The following is a 20,005-nucleotide window of genomic DNA, read 5'->3' as shown; positions in this document are numbered from 1 at the left end:
TACCCTTTTTTTGCTAGATTTGCTAAAAAAAAAAAAAAAAGATTGAATGGTTACACCAAAACAATTTTGTGAAAAACACGCCTTGTGTCGTGTGTGCTCCTATTGCTTATTAAGTCACAGTGAGCTCGGTAAACAGGATGCACCATTTATCACGTTTACCGTCATTTTTGCAAATGCTAATTCCACTACTATTTGGGCTATGTAAGAATTATTGTTCCCTTTACATATTCAGCTTGAAATCAGTTGAGTTGAGTTGATAAATAAGGGGGGTTTTATGCTTGTTGTATTGTTAGTGTCTTATACATAAACTCTCCGACAACGACGTGCAGGATAGTACTGCTTTATTGGGACATCTGATTGGTTATCTACTTTGGATGCAATTTTTTTCCCCACGTCAAACGTAGGGTCCAAACCACAGACTGTATATAAAGTAGGAAGACATGACAGCTCCCCAAAAGTGAAGCCAAAACATCTCGATCGCCCCCTGGTGGCTGGCTGCAGTATAGGTCATAAATCCTACCTCCTCCATGTTAGCGGATGGGACATGGGCCAAACTTAAAAAGTCAAAGAACACGTTACATAAATGTTTCCCAAAGATGGTTTCTGTCATTTCAGGTAGTTCTTGTCACACTGATGGATGTTCAAGTGTTCATATTTCTGATAAGTTTGGTTTTAATTAGTTATTTGAGGCTATAATAAGGGAGTGAGACGTCATGATTGGCAGCTGTGAGTCTCTCTCAATGACAAGCTGCGGCCGTGCTCGGCTCGTGATTGGTTCAGTTGGGTGACCTCGATACCGCGGCTCCAGCCCCCCCGATCACTACTGCGCAGACTCTGGCTCCAAATGACGTCAAGATCTCAAGACGGCAGCTCCCGTATCCGGAATATTTCGGCTTCAATTCATTACAGTGGGAGCAAGTGTCGTACCATCTTTATATACAGTCTATGGTCCAAACCAAATATTAATATGCCTGAGGAGGATCTTGATATTTTTAAAAGTCAAACATAAAGTTCAGCCCCCTTCCCACGCCAATAATTTCCATACAGTCCCTAATTATCAACAACGTGCTTTGTTCATCATGCCAGGGCCTCTGTGATGCAACAATATATGATATAAGACTCATGCGTGCTGCTTGGAGATTTTAATTAACATCTATCCATGCAACTGAATGTCAATCAAACTAAATTCTGAAAATAGTCATGTTGCAGATGGATAGGGAAGAAAAGGGATGGCGAAACAGAGAAACATTTGTAAGAGTATATTTTAACCCATTACATTTACCTTTATAGTCAAACGGCAAAATGTGAGTGCAGTAAGTTTGGCGCAGATTAGGTAAGATCGATGTTCTAGTATCTCCAAGTGTTCATCTCAGTCTTAAAGTTCAATGAAGGGCCATTGTGCAACACTCATCCACGCTGTACATATAGGCCTACAAACCACAAAGCATCCACGCGTACAACAACAACTGTTGCAACACAATATGTTTGAACTCATGCAGTCAGCAGACGCCTGGTTTGGGTGCCTGAGTGGGTTTCAGGTCTGCAGTGGGACACAGGGTGATCTGATGCACTTACTTAGGTGTCAGCATCAGCTAGCAGCGGTAACAGGAGGAGAGACAGGGGCAGGGGAGGGTTGAAGCGTGCAGAGGAGGTGCAAGAGGAAGAAGAGCGCGCATCACTCGCCGAAAGGTCAAAGTCCGCCGAGCCTGAGGCGGGAAGCTGCTGAGAAGGCCATAGTGATGTTTGTGCTCGGAAGGTAACAAGAAAACAGTCTCCATCAACAGACCACAAAGACGGGGGGAGGGGGGGTTGGGGGGTGAGAAGGTGAGAACAATAACAAGGGAGGGCACACTCATATTGAAAGACCCTGTAAGTCTATAGAAAAACATGATGTAACTCTTACAATTTACACGTTTTACTGACTCATATAGAGGAATAGTCAAACACTTGAGTATGTTCAACTCCTGTAAGTAGGGGCCAGAGTTGATGAAGCTCAATGAGGCTGTACTTGTCTTTGCACAGTGGTGCTTTTAGCTAAATGCTAATGTTAGCCTGCTAACATGCCAATGTTCATCAGATAGAACATCGGCATGTTGGCACCATAGACTGTATATAAGAAGTGGACGTAGTCAGCGTGACGTCACCCATTGGTTTGTGTACTGCCGTTTTGAAGCCTTGAGTTTGGCATTTTGGCCGTCGCCGTCTTGGTTATTTGCAACCACAAGTGACACGAGAGGGTGAGGCTAAGTAAAACCAAACGCTGAATAAGACATTTTTAGGTGACCAAGAGGTTAAATTGAACTTTTATGAACTGAAAACACACTGTGAAAGGGTTAAAGTTGTAAGACGACACGGACAACGCCATGGTAACGACCTGCCAATCACAAGATAGCCACGCCATAAAGCATCCCCTGCTTTATGGTCTATTTGACTCTAAATGGGACCATAATTCACTAAATGAACATCACGCTGTATTGAAGAAGACTTGAAACTAGCGATTGAGACCATAAACTCATGTTTACAATGTTTACTGAGGTAATAAATCAAGTGAGAAGTAGGCTCATTTTCTCATAGACTTCTATACAATCAGACTTCTTTCTGCAACCAGAGGAGTCGCCCCCTGCTGGCTATTAGAAAGAATGCAGGTTTAAGGCACTTCAGCATTGGCTTCACTTTTCAGACCATGGAGGTAGCACACTGGTTAGCATTCTCATTGTGAGCATGCTAACATTTGGTAATTAGCACAAAGCACAAGTAGGCCTATAGCTGAGGCTGATGGGAATGTAATTATAGTTTTGCAACTATTGAGTCCAAAACCACTAAGTATTGGACAATTTACAATTTTTACCATAAAATGGCTAAAAATTCAGAATTATTCTATGATCATTATGTGAGTTAATCCACATATTCTTTGCTAAATGGAGGCTAGCAAAGACATGTCGACATAAAACCATGTATAAGCTAACCTATGGAACTAAAACATACGATTGACATGTAATTCTGAATAGTTAAGTGTTGGCTATTTTTCAATACCTCGTTATAAATCATCTGACATGATATGAGAACTGCTTTAACCCAACTTCACCTATAGCATTAGCTCCATGTGTATAACAGAGATGAGTTTCAACAACAAGTCAGTGCTATTTAGATCAGTGCTGACTGATGTTATCAGTTTGCGTTGTAGAATCATTTTTTTGTGACTTCAAACGGTCTCCTCAACCTCCTTCCTCTGTGTAGTGTAGAACGGATCAGATTACTACTACAGATACTCATCATATAGGTCTGGCTTGGTAGGAGAGGCAGGTTGTGACAAAAAAGCAAGTTTCAGTGGTTTTTGTTGAAACCACCTTTCTGCTGCGTTTACACATCACACCGAGAGACGAGTAACCCCTTCAGCTGCTGCTAGCGTTCAGCAGTTTAGCTCCTTTAGTTTTAGTCTGAGAAGGGACTTTTATGGGTTTTAGGGTTTTATGTGCCCTAAACTTTAGACAGCGCTCATCAATATATCATCTCAAGGTAGATGGAGATGAAAAAAGACGTTAAAAATACACAATATTCTAAAGCACCTGTAACATAGTTTGGATTAGCCTCAACCAAAGGGTTATCACAGATATCTTTTGTCTAACCAGTAATCTTGTAGTGGTATTTCACCTCTACCATAACCCTCCCTCTTGTTTGTTTATTGTTAAGCAACAAGGTAACAGCATCTATAGTTTCAAATCACACTTTATTTTAGAGTTTCCAAAGAAACCCACGGTGTGAATCACAAGGGCGCAGTGTGTGTTGTGGTCTCACGGCTAGGAAGCAGGACCTCATTTTGCGTTGCTCTTTTTTTTCATTTCTGCCAGTGTCTTGTCGAGCTTCTGGTTCAAGATGTTTCTCTCCGTCCACTGGACTGCAGACGAGCCACAGAAATGAATGCATGTTGTGAACAGTGAAAGGTATAATTAAGCACATCAATGAACAATGAAAGAGAAATAAAGAGGGACAGGGGGAAAGAGAGTACGACGTACCCATTTCATCCGTCTTGTGGCCGTACCAGAGATGGGGGTCGGTAGGCCCGGCAGCCGGAGGGTGGCTGATGTAAGAGTCCCTGGAGAGGGATTTCCATGTTAGAGGAGCACCTAGAGACAGAGGATTTAAAGAGGTGAAAGTGAAGAAAAAGGGTGATAAAGGGAATAAAATTAACTAAGAATGCTAACATGTTCAATATGTCAATGCTAACATGCCCTTACAAAAAAGACTGTAAACTAGGCATGCTCACCGCTTGACCACTGCTAAAGTAGGGCAAAGGTTTTGCCCTTTTGGAACTAATGGAATTAATAGGCATTAACTGATTAACTAATGGGCACCCTGGACTCCCAAAAGGCACAACTAGACCTCACTGTCAACCATCAGACCAAATTTGAAGTTCCTAAGTGAAATAGTTTTCGAGTTCCACTCCAGAAAGGAAATTGGAGTTGAAAAAAATTAAATGTTTTGGCCTAAATGTCAGAAATTTTGGGCACCCTGGGCTTCTAACTCCCAAAATGCACAACTAGACCTCACTGTCAACCATCATAGCAAATTTGAAGGTCCTAAGTTAAATAGTTTCTGAGTTCTGCTCCGGAAACTAAAGTGTGAAACGCAAACGGACAGAAGGACGGATACGCGGAGCGCTATAAACCCCCCCGACTACGTTGTGTAAAAACATATTGGAATTTTTAATTTAGGTGACGTTCCCCTTTTTATTGAAAGTGGGTGTTTTTTTTCTAATTCAACTTTTTATTTGTAAGAGGAAGACTGTGTTATTTACTATTACTACTATTTATTTTTCTTGATTTAGCCAAACAACAACGTATCACACCTGGCACACGAGCAAACAGAGTGAGTGAGAGTAAGTTCGCGTGTCACACAGGACACATGGCAACATGCACAGCTGAATAATTCAGCAGGATAAGACCGATCACGTTTCAACTACTCTCTTGATTTACTATCAATGTTGTCCAGGTGACCACTGCCGGTAAAATAATGTTAATGTTATGTTAGACTAACAACATATTGACAGATGAGTATATATGAATAACTGGTTAATATCTTCTCAGCTGAAAGACGTATTGTCCACCCACTCACACCCACGGTCATTTATATTAAAGGAGACCTTTTATAGAGTTAAAACATACTGATGTACAGACCTGGGAATATGTTGGTGCGAAGACAGTGGCCCAGGCTGTGATAGCTGTGGTGGGGGTGCAAAAAGGCGGATCCAAGATCAACATAGCGAGGCAGCGACAGGGACGGCACCAGGGGGCTTTCTACTGCCCTCACCTACAACACAGCATGTTCAGAGGAAATCATAACCAACAACACATTGTTAACACGCAACAGCAAAAAAAAAAAAAAAATGTTTTTACCTGTTTCTTTGTGTCTTTTTGGCCAATTGAGGTCATACTGAGATAATAACTCGCAGGAGAGGTGAGCCAAAACAAAAGGTGTTAAATTTCTTTAGAATGTCATGCAAGACACCCGAGAAGGTTACGTCAGGTTTCATGTCTGGACAAGACAAAAAAAAAGAAGACAAAAACTTGTGACATTTAAAGAGAAATGAGCTGCACACACATTTAGTTTGCCCAATTATGATGTTATTTTCTATTCAGAGCCAGACACCTGTTGCTTTGATGAGAATGGTGAGGGCGGAAATCAAGTAATTATTTGGAAGAACAGTTTGTCAGATGATGTCAATAAATGGTTTTATTAATACCCAACCAGTGACAACGGAAATCCAGAGGGTTTGCAAATGCACACATTCTCCATCATAGGACATATATATCATTCTACAGCTGCAACAATTAGTCGTAGCCAACTATTTCGATTATCATGAAAGTAATGTTTCATGTCAGAAAATGCTGTTTTCAGCCCCTCAAATATGGAGGTTTCCTGCGTTTCTGTTTTTATATCATATTAAACTGAATATCTTTGGGGTTTGGACTGACAAAACAAGACATTTGAAGACATCACCGTGGACTTTGACAAACTGGGATGAATATTTCTCACTATTTTCTTACATTTTATAGACCAAATGATTAATCTAGAAAATACTAATGAAAATAATCATTAGTTGCAGCCCTATTTAATTCCTGATAGGTATTTATCAGTGTTCAAGACCAACATTTTGTCACTTTTGAAGCAAAGAACCCCGACTCCCTCCGTGATTTCAAACACTGGATTTTGTTTGTGTTGTTTAAAAGTAATTCACTGGAAAAAAAACAAAACATTTTTTATTTCTTTTATTCAACTTTATTTCACAATTTTATGCCATTTATTGTGTTCTTTGTTATAATACCACACACAAATGTCAACTGGCTAAAACAATATAAAACATAACTTCCACAATTTTTCAGTATTTATATTATGTACATGCACTCATATATTTAGAGGCAAAAAAATCTCAGGCCTTCGCTCGCTCTCAAGTGCACTTTCGTCCGTCTTCCTTGCTGGTTGAGAGGCCATTCCAATGAGGATCCTTCAGCTGCTGTTTTGCCAGATCGACTTGAGGATTTAATAGCTTTTTTTGATTTATAGCCTACAGGTTTGTGTTTATTTTGTGAGCGTTTGTGGGATAAAATAACGAAAAGTGATGGTATGTTATTTCTAATGGATCGAGCTCTAAAAACTAACACACGCAGCAGCAGCTTTTGTTAGTTTTACAATGCAACGTCTCCTCTATCTCGTACTATCGCAGAAGCAGGTGACAAACTGGTGTTGAATGTGCAGGAAGTGAAAACACTGTAAATAGTTTCACTCCCAGTTGGATTCACATAAAAGAATCTGAAGGTTATCTTGGCGCCACTGCAATAAAAGATGATTTAAACTCATTGGTGGAAGCAAAGCCCTGACCCAATGTGCCCTCCTGTAAATTGTCCCTTCTCTGAGGTGGACAGAGCACCACTTCCTGTCAACATTAACTACCATAGTTAAGCTTACAACCAATATACAAGTGGCAGGATTGTCTTTTACCTGAATTTAACGCGTTGACTGTATTCTTTTGATGCTTTTCTGGGAACTCGGATGTGAGGGATGTGGGATAGGAACGAAACGAGGGATGCGCAGCACAACGGGAGGACTGACTTCCACTGTGCGTCTGACTGCTTTGTCCCAGTCCATGCCCATAATAAGCATGAACTAGCTACAATACTTCTGGGGTTCGATAAAAAACAGGAAGTTTAAGAATAAACAAAATCTCCTCCTCTGCCACAACGGACTAAACTACACAGAGTGGTTTGGACATCTTATTTCTACGGCTCTGTTGAGAGATTATTATGACTTATAGTATTAATGGAGGCATGAGCGAGCTCAGCAGCACTCAAACAAAACTGGAGATGTGGATTATACAAGAGTTACAAATAGCAACGGTCGTGTTGACAGCAGAGTTCTAGGGTCATCAGCTATAAATATTTCTTGATGGTAAAATTATGACCTTATTGAACTTGTTGTTTAAAAAAGAAAGGAGAAAAAAAGAGAGAAAAACAGGCTCACTTGTCACCTGTGTAATAATAGTATGATAATACTCAAAACTGGATTCTTATTGGAGTGGTCCATCATGTGCTGCCTGCCTCCTGTGTGTCACCTCCATCAGTTCAGGCTGCTCAGGCGGGATCCAGGCCAGCTCTCCTCCTCTCTATGTGGGGGCAAACTTCTTGGCCTGTGCCCTTACCCGCTTCTCATAGTCCATCCTGTTCTGACTGAAACACAAAGATAAAGACATTTTAACCATAATAATGTTTTTATTTAAAAGGTCCCATTTCATAACTGATAACATATCAGCGTATAAAGTACTGAAAGAACAGGAAATATTTTTCTTCTTTTGTGTTATGACTTGCCTTTGGTCTACAAAATGCCTGTGACATGACTTATCTTTGACCTTACAATTCATGACCTTGGAATGAAATTACAACTTGAATCAAAGTTGGAATAAAACCAGGACGCTTAAAAGGCAGGGTTGGTAAAGATTTTAGTAAAACGTAAAAAGCCAACAACTTTCATTCAGGCTTCAATTGTAGGCTATTGGGTGGGTAAAGCGAAGTCATGAAAGCAGTCAGACTCACCAGTAAATTGTGTAAGCCTCTGCTTGTGCTGGGTCTTGAATGTTGGGCTCATTCAGCAGCTCCTGGATACCCAACAGGATCTGAAAACACAGTCAACAATCCTCCAGTCAGTGTGAAGCAAAGTGTGATAGTCTACTGGTTTATTTGAAACCTCACTACTTGTGCTTTCATTTTCTGCTTCACGGCAGTTAGCCCTCCTGGATCCACTGTCAGACTGTCAGAGTGGCAATGTCAATGTCATGATGAACCAGCTGATGTGGTACCGTAGAATAAGGTCATTCAGACAGATGTATGTATAATAAACTGAACTTTCATTTCATAACTGCTATTTGCATCATTTTACAATCTGTTTGAAGCTGAGGTGACTGTACAGTGTGCTGTGAGAATCAGAAGTTTCTGCTCTATTAGAGTTATTTATCTGAGTACATAGTTGTTACTGAATGCAACTGCACTTTTGGTTTGTTTCTCAGATTTATTTTTTATAATAGTAGTATTTAGAAGACGATGGAAGTGTTTTTCATAAACACATTTTTATATAGGTTTGTATGCATTTTTAATTTATCCATCATGGATTATGTTTTATTTAGATCAAGAAATGTAAGGTCTTGTTTAAGTTGTAGCCCTTAATCATGTTGTCATTTCCTTTTTGAATGTAAATGTAAAATATAAAGTTTTGAGTTTGAATAATATAATGCATACATAATTGTTTGATTAATAGTATTTATAGTAAGATTTGTTCTATTTTGTTTTTAAACCTTCAAACCAGTTAATTACTGAAGTTTCAAAACATATTCAACTCTGACTGTATAAGCTAATTAATTTCCCTTTATATCTAAATTAGTGCAGGGTCAATGCTGTAATTCTAGCACGGAGGAATTCAGGACCAAGAGGAAGCTGACGACCATCAACCATCTAGCAGCAGTTCCGTTACACAAGATAAACCAGAAGAGAACAGTACGGGGCTGGGTACTGTGTAATATACAGTGTAATAATATAAAAATGTTGCGTTCAGTCTCTGCAGTGTACAATTAGACTCTACTCACCCGTCAAAAGGCCACAGTAGCGTATGGCTTGATTAATAAACAGGTGAAAAAGTGCACCAACTGTTGATAGGAGTAGGAAAAAAGAGAGAGACTGTGGAGAGTTCAGACCTGTTTGATGGTGATGGCGGGCCTCCAGTCTTTGTCCTCCTCCAGGATGGACAGACACACGGTGCCGGATGGGTAGACATTTGGGTGGAATATTGGTGGCTCGAACTTGCCTGAGTGGAAGTCATTGAAAAGAAAGTGAGAATTTTAAAGCAAGACTGACAGGGGACCGCTGAAGATTTCATTTACATAGTAAAATATAGTTCCTGAAGAGAGCTGCCATTATCTGAAGTCAATATCTCTAAAACACAAGAGGATCTGTTTAGTGCGTAGTGGCCACCCTCTGGTTCCCCCCCAGGTTAACACTTATTTCTGTCAGCACTGTTGCCGTTGTTTAACATGTTAGCTGCTAGCCGCCATGTTAAGAGCCGTGTGGATGTACTAGAAATGAACTGAATATCGTATTTAGCACCTTTAAAGAACAGATTAGTAGCGCTGCACCCTCATACTCTACTGTAGCATCATTTATCATTACCAGACGGGGTATTATATACAAAGTTTTATGCAATTTCAGCATACAATATGTTTTGGATATTTAAAGCACTAGGGGTGTAATGATTCATCTACTACATCAACGATCCATCTACATCGATAGGTACTCGACAAGCTGTCCTTCACGGGGGGACATATATCGATCTCAAATGGATTTGCAAGGTAAATAATATATTGTATCGATACTATGAATGTGCACCATGTATTTCAGCGCGGCAAATGCTATATGGATGTATTTTTTTTTAGCACTCTAATAGTTAAGAAATGTTAAATGTTACTCCGGCTCACTCTCTCCGCGTATGACGTCATCGAAATGTGCCAGCAGCGTCAATCTCAGAAAACGGCAAGGATCACAAAACTATTTTAAAATACCGTCATCTTTTGCTCAGGGTTTTACACCAGGTGGTGTACGGACTAAACCTGGTATACTGACTTAGTTGCCAAAACTCTTATTTTCAAGTTTTAAATAGACAGCAGCATGTAAATATATGTCCTTCAACATAGAATGAAACCGTGTACCGGGTGTGGAGTGGTACTCACATTTTGGTGGTGAGGAAGGGTAGTCATCTTTGAACAGCATTCTGAGTTTATACAGTCCTCCCTCCCACAAGGTCTAACGAGAGAACAAGGAAACAATAACTGCTTTATTAAACAACTGCAAAGAGACTAAACAAAAGTAAAGATACAAGAATGGCCTTGTGTATTTGGCCTTTCTCTGTATGAAGGCCGAAGCAATTTTCTGTTTTGCAAGCATCCTGCACGCCTTGCTTAAAGAATAAATAAACAAATAACAACACTTGGAAGTGTCCTTCAAACTATGAACTTTAAATGCTGCGCTTATTATTTCCCCCAATTTTTTTTTTAGATTGTAAGGTTTAAAAGATGGGGCTGCATGGTGATGCAGTGGTTAGCACTGGCACCTCACAGCAAGAGGGTCGCAGGTTCGAATCCGGCTTAAGACCCTTTTGTGTGGAGTTTGCATGTTCTCCCCGTGTCAGCGTGGGTTTTCTCCGGGTACTCCGGCTTCCTCCCACAGTCCAAAGACATGCAGGTTAGGTTAATTGTTGACTCTAAATTGCCCGTAGGTGTTAATGTGAGTGTGAATGGTTGTCTGTCTCTATGTGTCAGCCCTGTGATAGGCTGGCGACCTGTCCAGGGTGTACCCAGCCTTTGCCCAATGTCAGCTGGGATCGGCTCCAGCCCCTCCGCGACAAGCGGTTGCAGATGATGGATGGTTTAAAAGATAAAATTTGCTTTGTGTATTACAATTTATTGCTTATGTCTGTCATATGAGTATCATATGTGTATGTTGTTCTTGATATATATATATATATATATATATAATGTATTCAAAGGGTCTACTGGTGGAGACACATAGAGTGGCTGGTCCACTTTTATATGCGACTGTAGTTGTAGCTAACTTACTCCTTTCTTCCCAGGAATGGCACACTCCCAGTTCATCAGGTTCATGGTCCCATCAGGATTCTTAGTGGGCACAGCAACAAAACCCTGTGTGGTTTTAAAAGAAACACACAAACCATCACTGGATCAGGATCAGGATCATGTTTCATGCCAGGTGTAAGAGGTATACACTAGGAATTTGCTTTGGTTTTGTTGGTGCAAGTTAAACAGTATAATAACAAAAGAATAGATAAAAACGTTAGAATAAAATAACCTGAGAGCTCGTTGACTAAAATTGCAATCTACTTTGTGTCAGCAGCACTTATGAACTAAACCTATGAAATCTAATAAAGTGTGCAGTAACAGTTGTTGTTGAATGAGAGTGAATATGTTGATGCTTACAAACGGGTGGTCTTTTCTCCAGGCTTTGCGCTCCTGGGACAGTCTGCTAAGAGCGATGCCAGACATTGCTGCTCATCAACGCCTCCCTGTGGGAAAACAACCCAAAACACAACAATTATTCAATTAAAAAAAAACACTGTTCAGACCAGACTACCTTCTGGAGAACGCAGTAACGTTAAATGTTGGCCTTTTTACGACATATCATCGACGTTGACGTTATATGTTTATGAGACTACTACCATGGTAACGTCACATGTAGCCACTGTACGCTAATCCTATAAAAACTAATACTATTAAACTTCTTTAACACCACCAAACGACGCACGGCTTCATTTCAACTCGACTTACCTCTTGTTTTATTTGGCTAAATATCAGAAATACGCTGTTTTTGGGGCCGTTAGCTTGATGCTAATGCTAACGCTGTTGACTCCTCCGTCGGTCAGAACAGAAGCAGCTCGCGGCTCTACTGGGCCAGCTGGGCCGTACCGGACCGAACCGAGACGAACTGCGCTTTCATCAACATCCCCTCCAGCAAACTCAATCGACTTATATCGGTGTTATTGTTGGACAGTTTACACACAGCCGTGTTAAAACAATGTGACCAGTAACACCGTTGTTTCCACAGCTAGCCTCTCGAGCAAGAGAAGGACCCCAATTTGTTTATTTCGTGAGGACCCTCAGGCACTTCACTGGACGCCCGAGTGACACACGTCAGAGGCGGCCGGCCATCTCTGTTGTGGCGTTCATTCTGGGGGAGTTCACGTTTTTTGGATGATTCAGTCATTTTGACAACATGCAACCCCTAAACGATTCGCTTTTCACTCTCCGTTTTTTATTTGCTTATTAAAGCAGCAGTGGGTAGAATTGGAGTATATATTGTGATGGAATTTTCCATCAATTCCTGTCTTATTGGTAGAAAGGTCAGAGTGTTTGTCAGTGTCTCTGTTGACATTCTTGGGTTGGAGTCCTGTCTAGAGGAGCCACCGTTATCTGTACAGCTGTGCCTGTAGTGGAGACCGTAGAGCCAGTCGCTAGGGCAACCAGGGTCAGAGATGCCAGAGGAACGGAGTAAGTCAAAACATGATAAGGGGTAAGACACTGAGCACCGGGGAGGAAGGGCAGAGTTGTGAGGCCCTTCACGCAGAGAGCATCTATTGTGGAGACCTGACAATTCTCCTTGATCAAGCTTCAATAAACCTTCTTTTGTAAGACATCATCAGCTCCGGACCTCTTCCTTCCAAAGATAACTTGTGTATCAATTATTCCATCACATATATAATTTAAAAAAGTTATATTTATTAAAGGGACTCTTTGTAACTTCTTACAAATCTACCAGGTTGGTTTCACATGCGCGCACACTACACATTGCAGAAGACTTCGTAGCTCTAAGAATATCTAGTAAATGTAGAGTGGACGTTTGTGCAGAAATAAATGCTGCAGCTCCCCCAGAGCAACAGAGGTTTTCCGTGTCTTGTGAAGTGACGGGGCTCCGCAGCGAGAAATGTTATCGTCTCCGACCGGGTGCCGGTGTCTCACCGCGGTCGGGAGGCTGAAGCAGGAAAAGCCAACACTAGGATCAGCCTTGTTTCATGGAGAGACCTTCGTCTGGTCAGCTAACATTACTGCCAAGCAGGTGTAATATAGAGTGATATCGTGGTTTTAGCTGACGTGTTTCGCCTCACTGTTTTGAGCGATGCTCGTTCATGTCTATGTAGAGCGATCAAGAGCAAGCCTGACGCTGACTTTCGTTGACTTAACGGCCAGAGGTGTCGCTGTTAACAAGCATTTCTGATTCTTACAAACAGTCCCTTTAAACGCTATATATATGGATCATTATATCTTGACAGTAGTGCATGAGACAGGTAACCTGAAAAAAGTCTTGTGCCTCTGTCTCCTCCGGTGCTCCTAATGGCATCTGCAAGATTTCACAGACCGGAGAAAAGCAACCAATCAGAGCCGAGCTGTAGCCTGCCGTCTCTGAGCAGCTGTCAATCACTTGCGAACTCCGATCAAACGGTCAAACTAGGCAGCGCTGATCAAATATGAATCAATATTCTGTGACTGTAATGCCTATTTCTCGCATAAAATGTTTTCAGAAACATCTTGTAGTGTACTGTTTAACTGTAAAATGAGAAAGTTTGTGACCCGGCAGCCATGCTGAGAACAGTTGAGGAAATACCAAGCACCACCCACCAGCCAGAGCACAGCCAATAGAAACGCTCAATAGGAACGCTCTCTCTCTGAAATGACCTGTGATTGGCCAAAGTTTAAAGCCTGAAAACAGAGCCATGAGGAGGTGCAGAAGTCTAGTTTTCTCTCAGAACACTTGAATTACAATATGCTGAAAGTTTATTATGATTGTTTTGCCCAATAATGCCAAAAATATTCTGCCTACTGCAGGTTTAACAGATTTTTTTTCCCACAGCAACCTGTCTTGTATTTCTAATATCTGGGTACTATGCATTATGCTTGTACACTGTTATTAAATGTTATTAATAAGTACATGGGATTCCATAGTATTATCATTACATTTTGAAGTCAAGTAAAAGTCAAGGTCAGTGTGTAAGTCATGAAAATAATTTATTATGTAATTTTGTCAAGCTGTCATAGTGTGACCTACACTGACCAGAAATGTCCCTAACATAGTAAAATAGGAAAATACAGGCAGATTTCCAATACATTATATAGTGTTTTTTTTTTTTTTCGGAAAATCCTTCTGATTCTGCCTTTACGCCGACCTGTGTGTCAGTGGATGAGGGTCAGACGCCAAATGGACACTGAAGCTGCTCTCAGTCACAGAGAGGAAAGTCTGGTTTATTTGAAGCAATACGTACATCTGCAGATACAGTAAGCAAAGTCTACAGTTCACAGAGAAGAATCGTTCAAAAAGAGTAGATCGTTCTCTTCTGCCCAGTGGTAATGCTCTTTTGTTCTTTTTTCTTTTTTTCTTTTCTACTCCAATAGTGCGTAGTAACAGCTGACATCATAAACAATGGTTAACATAACTCATACCATGCATGTTTAACAGTTCAATGATGCCAAATTTCCTGTAACAAAAGACGATAATGCAGGTTGGAATAAATGCATAGCTTTCACTGCAATTTTCTAAGCCACTCTCAAAATGGGAATCTTTAAATTATTTTGAACATTAGTACACATTTCTGGTCACATATGAGTTAAATACTGTGCATTGTACTGTTGCACATAGTACCACCATGGTGTAACAAAAGCTAAAATACATAAACTTTGCTCCGAAAATCGGGCATATTGCCAGACACCTCAAATCAAGCACAGGAACCGGACTGAACTGGTTTTGATTTCCTCTGCGTCAGCATCCCATTTTTTTTTTTTTTTTTTTATGTGTTGTATGGCATCTCAACAAAAGAGGTTTTTTGTTGGCCTATTATCTGCTTCAGTTTTTTTTAATTTCTGGATTCACACCAAGTTATATTTTAGTAAATTTGGAACAATTAAAGATGTTATAAAGAGAAACAAAAAAAGCAAAATATTTTCACATCAAATCATCAAAATCATCAATCCCATGAATTGTGAGGGAGACTTGGTCAATCGGTATTTCTTCCATTTACAGTACTTTGCCCTTTTTGTCTCCCATGCCCCTCCAACAAAGCTAAATATGCACTTTTCTGGTTACTGAATGAAGGAGTTTTCCTCCATGTCATGACATGTTTTACAGGGAAAAAAAGATATGACTCTGTACCCATGTGTAGCGCAACAAAACAAGACGCTCACCGTTTATTGTAACATTTGTAAAATAATTCATCAATATACCCACATTGACCTCTTCCTATCAAAAAAGTGCACTTGTTTCATGAACCAAATGTCCTGTAAACTGTACCATTTTGAACTTGTTAAAAATACTGACAACCAAAACCCATTATGTTATTTCAGGATATTATATAAACCTTTCTAAAAATGTGCAACTTTCCTATAAAGGAACGTCAGAAAATTTGCATAAGAAGAGGAGATTTTCACTACAGGTATCTGACACCTGCTGAAACTTGTACAGCATCTCCTCAGCATTAGTAAAAAAGTATAGCCTATACTATGCGGCTAGCGTTATAGTTATGATGTATTGCTCTTGTTGGCAGCACTAACTGCTTTTCCCATCCTTGCAGTAGTCCACCTTTCATTCACACCTTCTTCCCCTCTCCCTCTGAGATGATGTGCTCCGGAGACGCCCTCTTAAACCATTCAGACCAGGAGCCGTCGTAAACGCACACCCCGGGGTGCCCGAGCAGGTGAGCGGCCAGAGCGATGTGACAGGCTGTGACACCGGACCCGCACGTCGCCCAGAGCGGCTGCTCCAGGTCCACCCCGGCCTCGCTGAACAGTCTGGACAGCTCCTCGGTTCCCAGCTCCTTCCCAGAGGCGTCCATGAAGGAAGGGAACGGCATGTTGATTGTACCGGGGAAGTGGCCCGGCAGCGTGTCTGTGAGGGCGAGGGCAAGAAAATTAAATAACTAAAATGACCCTCAAGGTTCACTTAAGATTTCTCCTGGAGCCACAACTAACAGCCTTCATCAGCAGATAGAGTTTGCTTAGTTGTCATGGAGATTTGGTAGATTCAGTTGTCATCCCTGACAGTTAAACCATCTCTATTATAACAAAGCAAACTCTATCTGCCGATGAAGACCATGAGATGTAGCTGAAATAAATATTTTATTTTGTCAAACTAGCCTACTTGTACTGTCAAGCTTGTACTTGATGTAACAGCAAATAAAACTATGGCTGCATTTCAAATCCTTTTTCTTTTTCATACTTTTTCTTTTTACTTTTAGTACATACTGCAGCTGCCCTTACAAAGTACGTACTGTTGCATGCAGTATGCATACAATTGGGACATACTACTTTGTCATAACGTTGCACCTTGAACTTTGACCCTCTTGCTCATACAGTATATCCACTCTGCAGAGGATTGTGAGTCAGAATAGCCAGAAAAGCATACTGGCTTTCATACTGCAAAGTGCAACCAGATGTAGTAGGACATCCTGGTATTTTTGGCATACTGAATTTGACATACTATGTATTGGGACATACTAACTATGCGTTCCAGTACCCCTACTATTTAGTAGGCCAGAAAAATATTGTGTATGTCCCAAATCATAGTATGTCAAGTGCAATATGCCAAACATACCAGGATGTCCTAATACATATCCAGTTGCATTTTGCAGTATGCAAGCCAGCATTCTTTTCTGGCTATTCTGACCCACAATCCTCTGTGCAGCGGATAGATGTATGAGCCCGAGGGTCAAAGTTCAAGGCACAATGTTATGAAGAAGTCGCAATTGTATGCATACTGCATGCAACAGTACGTACTTTGTGGGGGAAGCTGCAGTACGTACTAAAAGTAAAAAGAAAAATTACACAATTTCCGGCATACTAAATAGTAAGGTAGTATGGGTATTGGAATACACAGCATCTCTATGACAACTGTCTGCTGATGAAGACCATGAGATGTGGCTGGAAGTCCTGGAAGAAATCTAATAAGTTGGACCTTGAGTGAATATATATATATATATATATTTTTTTTATGTCATACCAGCCTACTAGTGCTACAAGTTTGACCATTGACAAAATGGAAATGAATAACTGTTTTTTGTTTACATTTTCATTTTTATTTATCATTGTTGTAGGTCTATGGTAGGACGGTACAACAGAGTATTAGGGCCACATTGAGGGAAAAAAATAAATCTGAGATTTGGAGAATAAAGTCATAGGTTTACGAGAATTAAGTCATAATATTATGAGAATAAAGTCAGAAGTTTACGAGAGAAAAAGTCGTAGTATTATGAGAATAAAGTAATATTATAAAGTAGTAATTTTAAATATTGTTTTATTTTTTTCTCGTAAAGTTATGACTTTATTCTCGTAGTTACTACTTTTTTTATTATGACTTTATTCTGTAAATCTCTGATGTTTTTCCCTCAATGTGGCCCTTATACTCTGTAGTACATTTGCCCTTTGACCCTCACTGCATTAGACTTATATACTATATACTTAGACTCTAAGCTGTGTTCATCACAATGCTCAAATGTTACTAACTGTGTAACCAGAAATTCGTTGCTAAAACTTGCAGAATAAGGCTGTGCACTTATTACATTTTCCCCTGAATGACACATTTTTATTATAGACATTTTTGACATCTATGGCATCACTTCTGGTTCAACCCCTTTGCTCACCGTCTCTGGGCTCCGGCTCGAGCCCCCTGAAGCGTCCTGCTGACCTTGCATCCACCACCTGGACCTTCTTGGTCTTCATGTTCTCCAGGATGTCTTCATAGCTCTTCACCCACGACTCATCCACCACAGCCGCCTTGTACTCTCTGAACTCCGGCTTGCAGTAGTCAGCTGTCACCGGGTATCCGTCAGCCAGCCAGTTCCGCATCCCTCCGTCCAGCACCGACACCAGGCTGTGTCCGAACTGCCGGAACATCCACCAGACCCGCGGCGCGCCGAACGACCCGAAGTCGCTGGTGTCGTACACGACGACGTGCGTGTCGCTGCCGATGCCCAGGTCTCCTACGTACTGGGAGAAGTGGCTGGGAGTCGGCAGCATGTGGTCCAGAGCGGAGGTCTTGTCAGAGCAGTCGTCTATGTCGAAGAAGGAGGAGCCCGGGATGTGTTTCTGGGTGAACTCAGCCCGCGGGTCTCGCTTGGTTTTCGGCAGGTACCATGACGCGTCCAGGATGCGAAGTTTAGGTCCGACGAGGTTGTTTCTGACAGCCTCGGCCAGCCACTGACCTGACACCAGAGCCCGGGTCTGAGCCGCCATGACGAGGCAACTAGAGAATAATAATAATACTTGAGCGCTAGAGGGACACAGTGAGGGACTGTGCACCATGTAGGGGAGACCGGGGACAACTTTAACAAACTCAAAAACCTATTATTAACCTACTAGTTGTGTCTGAAATGTTTACTTATCTTTTTTATTGTTATTTTTAGGTATGTTAAAGGGACTGTTTGTAAGAATCAGAAATGCGTGTTAACAGCGACACCTGTGGCCGTTAAGTCAACGAAAGTCAGCGTCGGGATCGCGCTTTGCTCGCGCTTTGCTCGCGCTTTGCTCGCTCCAAATAGACATGAACGAGCATCGCTCAAAAAAAATGAGGCGACACACGTCAGCTAAAACCACAATATCACTCTATATTTCACCTGCTTGGCAGTAATGTTAGCTGACCAGACGAAGGTCTCCCCATGAATCAATGCTGATCCTAGTGTTGGCTTTTCCTGCTTCAGCCTCCGGGGCTGAAAAGAAACGTTATCGTCTATGACCGCAGCCGGAGGGAGACACCAGCACCCGGTCAGAGACGATAACGTTTCTCGCTGCGGAGCCCCGTCACTTCACAAGACACGGGAAACCTCTGTTGGTCTGGAGGAGCTGCAGCATTTATTTCTGCACAAACGTCCACTACATTTACTAGATATTCTCAGAGCTACCTACTCTTCTGCAGTGTGTAGTGTGCGCGCATGCACGTGAAGTGGAGCGAGCTGAGTGAAGGCAAGCAGGCAGGCAGAGGAGCAGAGGTGCTGAGTACAGCAGAGACTCTGGCCCTGGAGACCAAAGCTACGGTCTCCCCCGCGTCCTCCGACCGCGGCCAACACCGTTTTGCAAGACAGGCTTCACTAGATAGAACTTTGCGGTTTTGGTGCGTCCGTGTAGTTTGTGTTGGAGTCTGAGTCTGAACAGCATAGCCACACGCGAGGCGGCATATGCGAGCGCGCATTGGAAACCGATCCGGTAGATTTATACTTGTAAAAATTTACAAACAGTCCCTTTAAAACTTATTTATTCTATCCTTTTTAATGCACTGACGGGAGCTGGGAGAAACACTATTTCGTTTACTTCTGTGTATGCAAATACTCAGTGAAATGACAATAAAGTGAATCTTGAATCTTGAACTATTTGGATAACATTTTTATGGAGGTAACTTGTACTTATGTTCTATTTATTAACAGTCACCACATGTTTTTTTTATGTTAGAGTCACAATATTGACTAAAACACTAGAAGTCAAATGTTATACAGTATCTACCCCCATGTGCAGGGTGGATTGTAACAACACACATACCTTCATAAGAATACCAAGGACCATAATAAATTACCAAGAATATAGATATAGTTATAACCATTTAATATCCATTGAGCAATTAAAGCTGCAGTGGGCAGAAATGGAGCAAATATCATTCAAAATATTTTTTTTATTTTATAAAACAGTCACTATAGATCCAGACAGTAGTACACGGTGTGATGGAATTCCTCTCTTCTTGGTCGGGAGGTCGGAGTGTTTCTCAGTGTCCCTCTGTTGACATTATTGGGTTGGAGTCCTGTCTAGGGGAGCCGCTGTTATCTGTACAGCTGTGTCTGTAGTGGGGACCATAGGGCCAGTTGCTGGGGCAACCAGGGTCAGAGATGCCAGAGGAACAGTCAAAACATGATAAGGGTAAAACACTGAGCACCA

The 20,005-nt window shown here is 41.3% G+C and overlaps 3 protein-coding genes across 4 annotated transcripts; all 3 read right to left on the bottom strand.

Annotated features, from left to right (window-relative positions):
- Positions 1-3,708: 3,708 nt before the first annotated feature.
- LOC119501588 (testis-expressed protein 33) lies at positions 3,709-5,598 on the bottom strand. Of its 2 annotated transcripts, none has more exons than XM_037792038.1 (4): positions 5,394-5,598; positions 5,163-5,307; positions 4,014-4,124; positions 3,709-3,895 (listed from the first exon to the last, which is right to left on the bottom strand). In XM_037792038.1, exons 1-4 carry the CDS (start codon positions 5,427-5,429, stop codon positions 3,813-3,815), a joined length of 375 nt encoding a protein of 124 aa, XP_037647966.1. In that variant the 5' UTR covers positions 5,430-5,598; the 3' UTR covers positions 3,709-3,812. The 2 variants fall into 2 exon arrangements, with proteins under 2 accessions (XP_037647966.1, XP_037647968.1); XM_037792040.1 differs by having other exon boundaries at positions 5,175-5,307; positions 5,394-5,586.
- Positions 5,599-6,251: 653 nt separating this feature from the next.
- Positions 6,252-12,208, bottom strand: LOC119501587 (SUMO-conjugating enzyme UBC9-like). The gene is made up of 7 exons (XM_037792037.1): positions 11,876-12,208; positions 11,528-11,613; positions 11,150-11,233; positions 10,265-10,337; positions 9,236-9,345; positions 8,085-8,164; positions 6,252-7,721 (listed from the first exon to the last, which is right to left on the bottom strand). The coding sequence occupies exons 2-7, from the start codon at positions 11,591-11,593 to the stop codon at positions 7,658-7,660; spliced, it is 477 nt and encodes a 158-aa protein (XP_037647965.1). The 5' UTR covers positions 11,594-11,613; positions 11,876-12,208; the 3' UTR covers positions 6,252-7,657.
- A 1,882-nt stretch (positions 12,209-14,090) lies between these two features.
- On the bottom strand, positions 14,091-18,346 carry LOC119501583 (3-mercaptopyruvate sulfurtransferase-like). The gene is made up of 2 exons (XM_037792035.1): positions 17,728-18,346; positions 14,091-15,977 (listed from the first exon to the last, which is right to left on the bottom strand). Exons 1-2 carry the CDS (start codon positions 18,317-18,319, stop codon positions 15,679-15,681), a joined length of 891 nt encoding a protein of 296 aa, XP_037647963.1. The 5' UTR covers positions 18,320-18,346; the 3' UTR covers positions 14,091-15,678.
- Positions 18,347-20,005: the final 1,659 nt, after the last annotated feature.

Source organism: Sebastes umbrosus, chromosome 14, assembly GCF_015220745.1.
Source record: "Sebastes umbrosus isolate fSebUmb1 chromosome 14, fSebUmb1.pri, whole genome shotgun sequence".
Taxonomy (NCBI): Eukaryota; Metazoa; Chordata; class Actinopteri; order Perciformes; family Sebastidae; genus Sebastes; species Sebastes umbrosus.
Note: the sequence above shows the minus strand (reverse complement) of the source record. Positions and strands in the feature narration are given on the sequence as shown.

Excerpts from the sequence above, each read along its gene's own strand:
- LOC119501583 (XM_037792035.1), bottom strand. The coding sequence starts at position 18,319 with ATGGCGGCTCAGACCCGGGCTCTGGTGTCAGGTCAGTGGCTGGCCGAG. Across the intron at positions 15,978-17,727 it reads CGAGCCGGAGCCCAGAGACG|ACACGCTGCCGGGCCACTTC; the intron begins GTGAGCAAAGGG and ends TCGCCCTCACAG.
- LOC119501587 (XM_037792037.1), bottom strand. The coding sequence starts at position 11,593 with ATGTCTGGCATCGCTCTTAGCAGACTGTCCCAGGAGCGCAAAGCCTGG. Across the intron at positions 10,338-11,149 it reads CCATTCCTGGGAAGAAAGGA|ACCTTGTGGGAGGGAGGACT; the intron begins GTAAGTTAGCTA and ends TTCTCTCGTTAG. Across the intron at positions 7,722-8,084 it reads GAGGCTTACACAATTTACTG|TCAGAACAGGATGGACTATG; the intron begins GTGAGTCTGACT and ends TTTGTGTTTCAG.
- LOC119501588 (XM_037792038.1), bottom strand. The coding sequence starts at position 5,429 with ATGACCTCAATTGGCCAAAAAGACACAAAGAAACAG. Across the intron at positions 4,125-5,162 it reads ATTCCCAGGTCTGTACATCA|GTGCTCCTCTAACATGGAAA; the intron begins GTATGTTTTAAC and ends CTCTGTCTCTAG. Across the intron at positions 3,896-4,013 it reads CCACAAGACGGATGAAATGG|TCCAGTGGACGGAGAGAAAC; the intron begins GTACGTCGTACT and ends GCTCGTCTGCAG.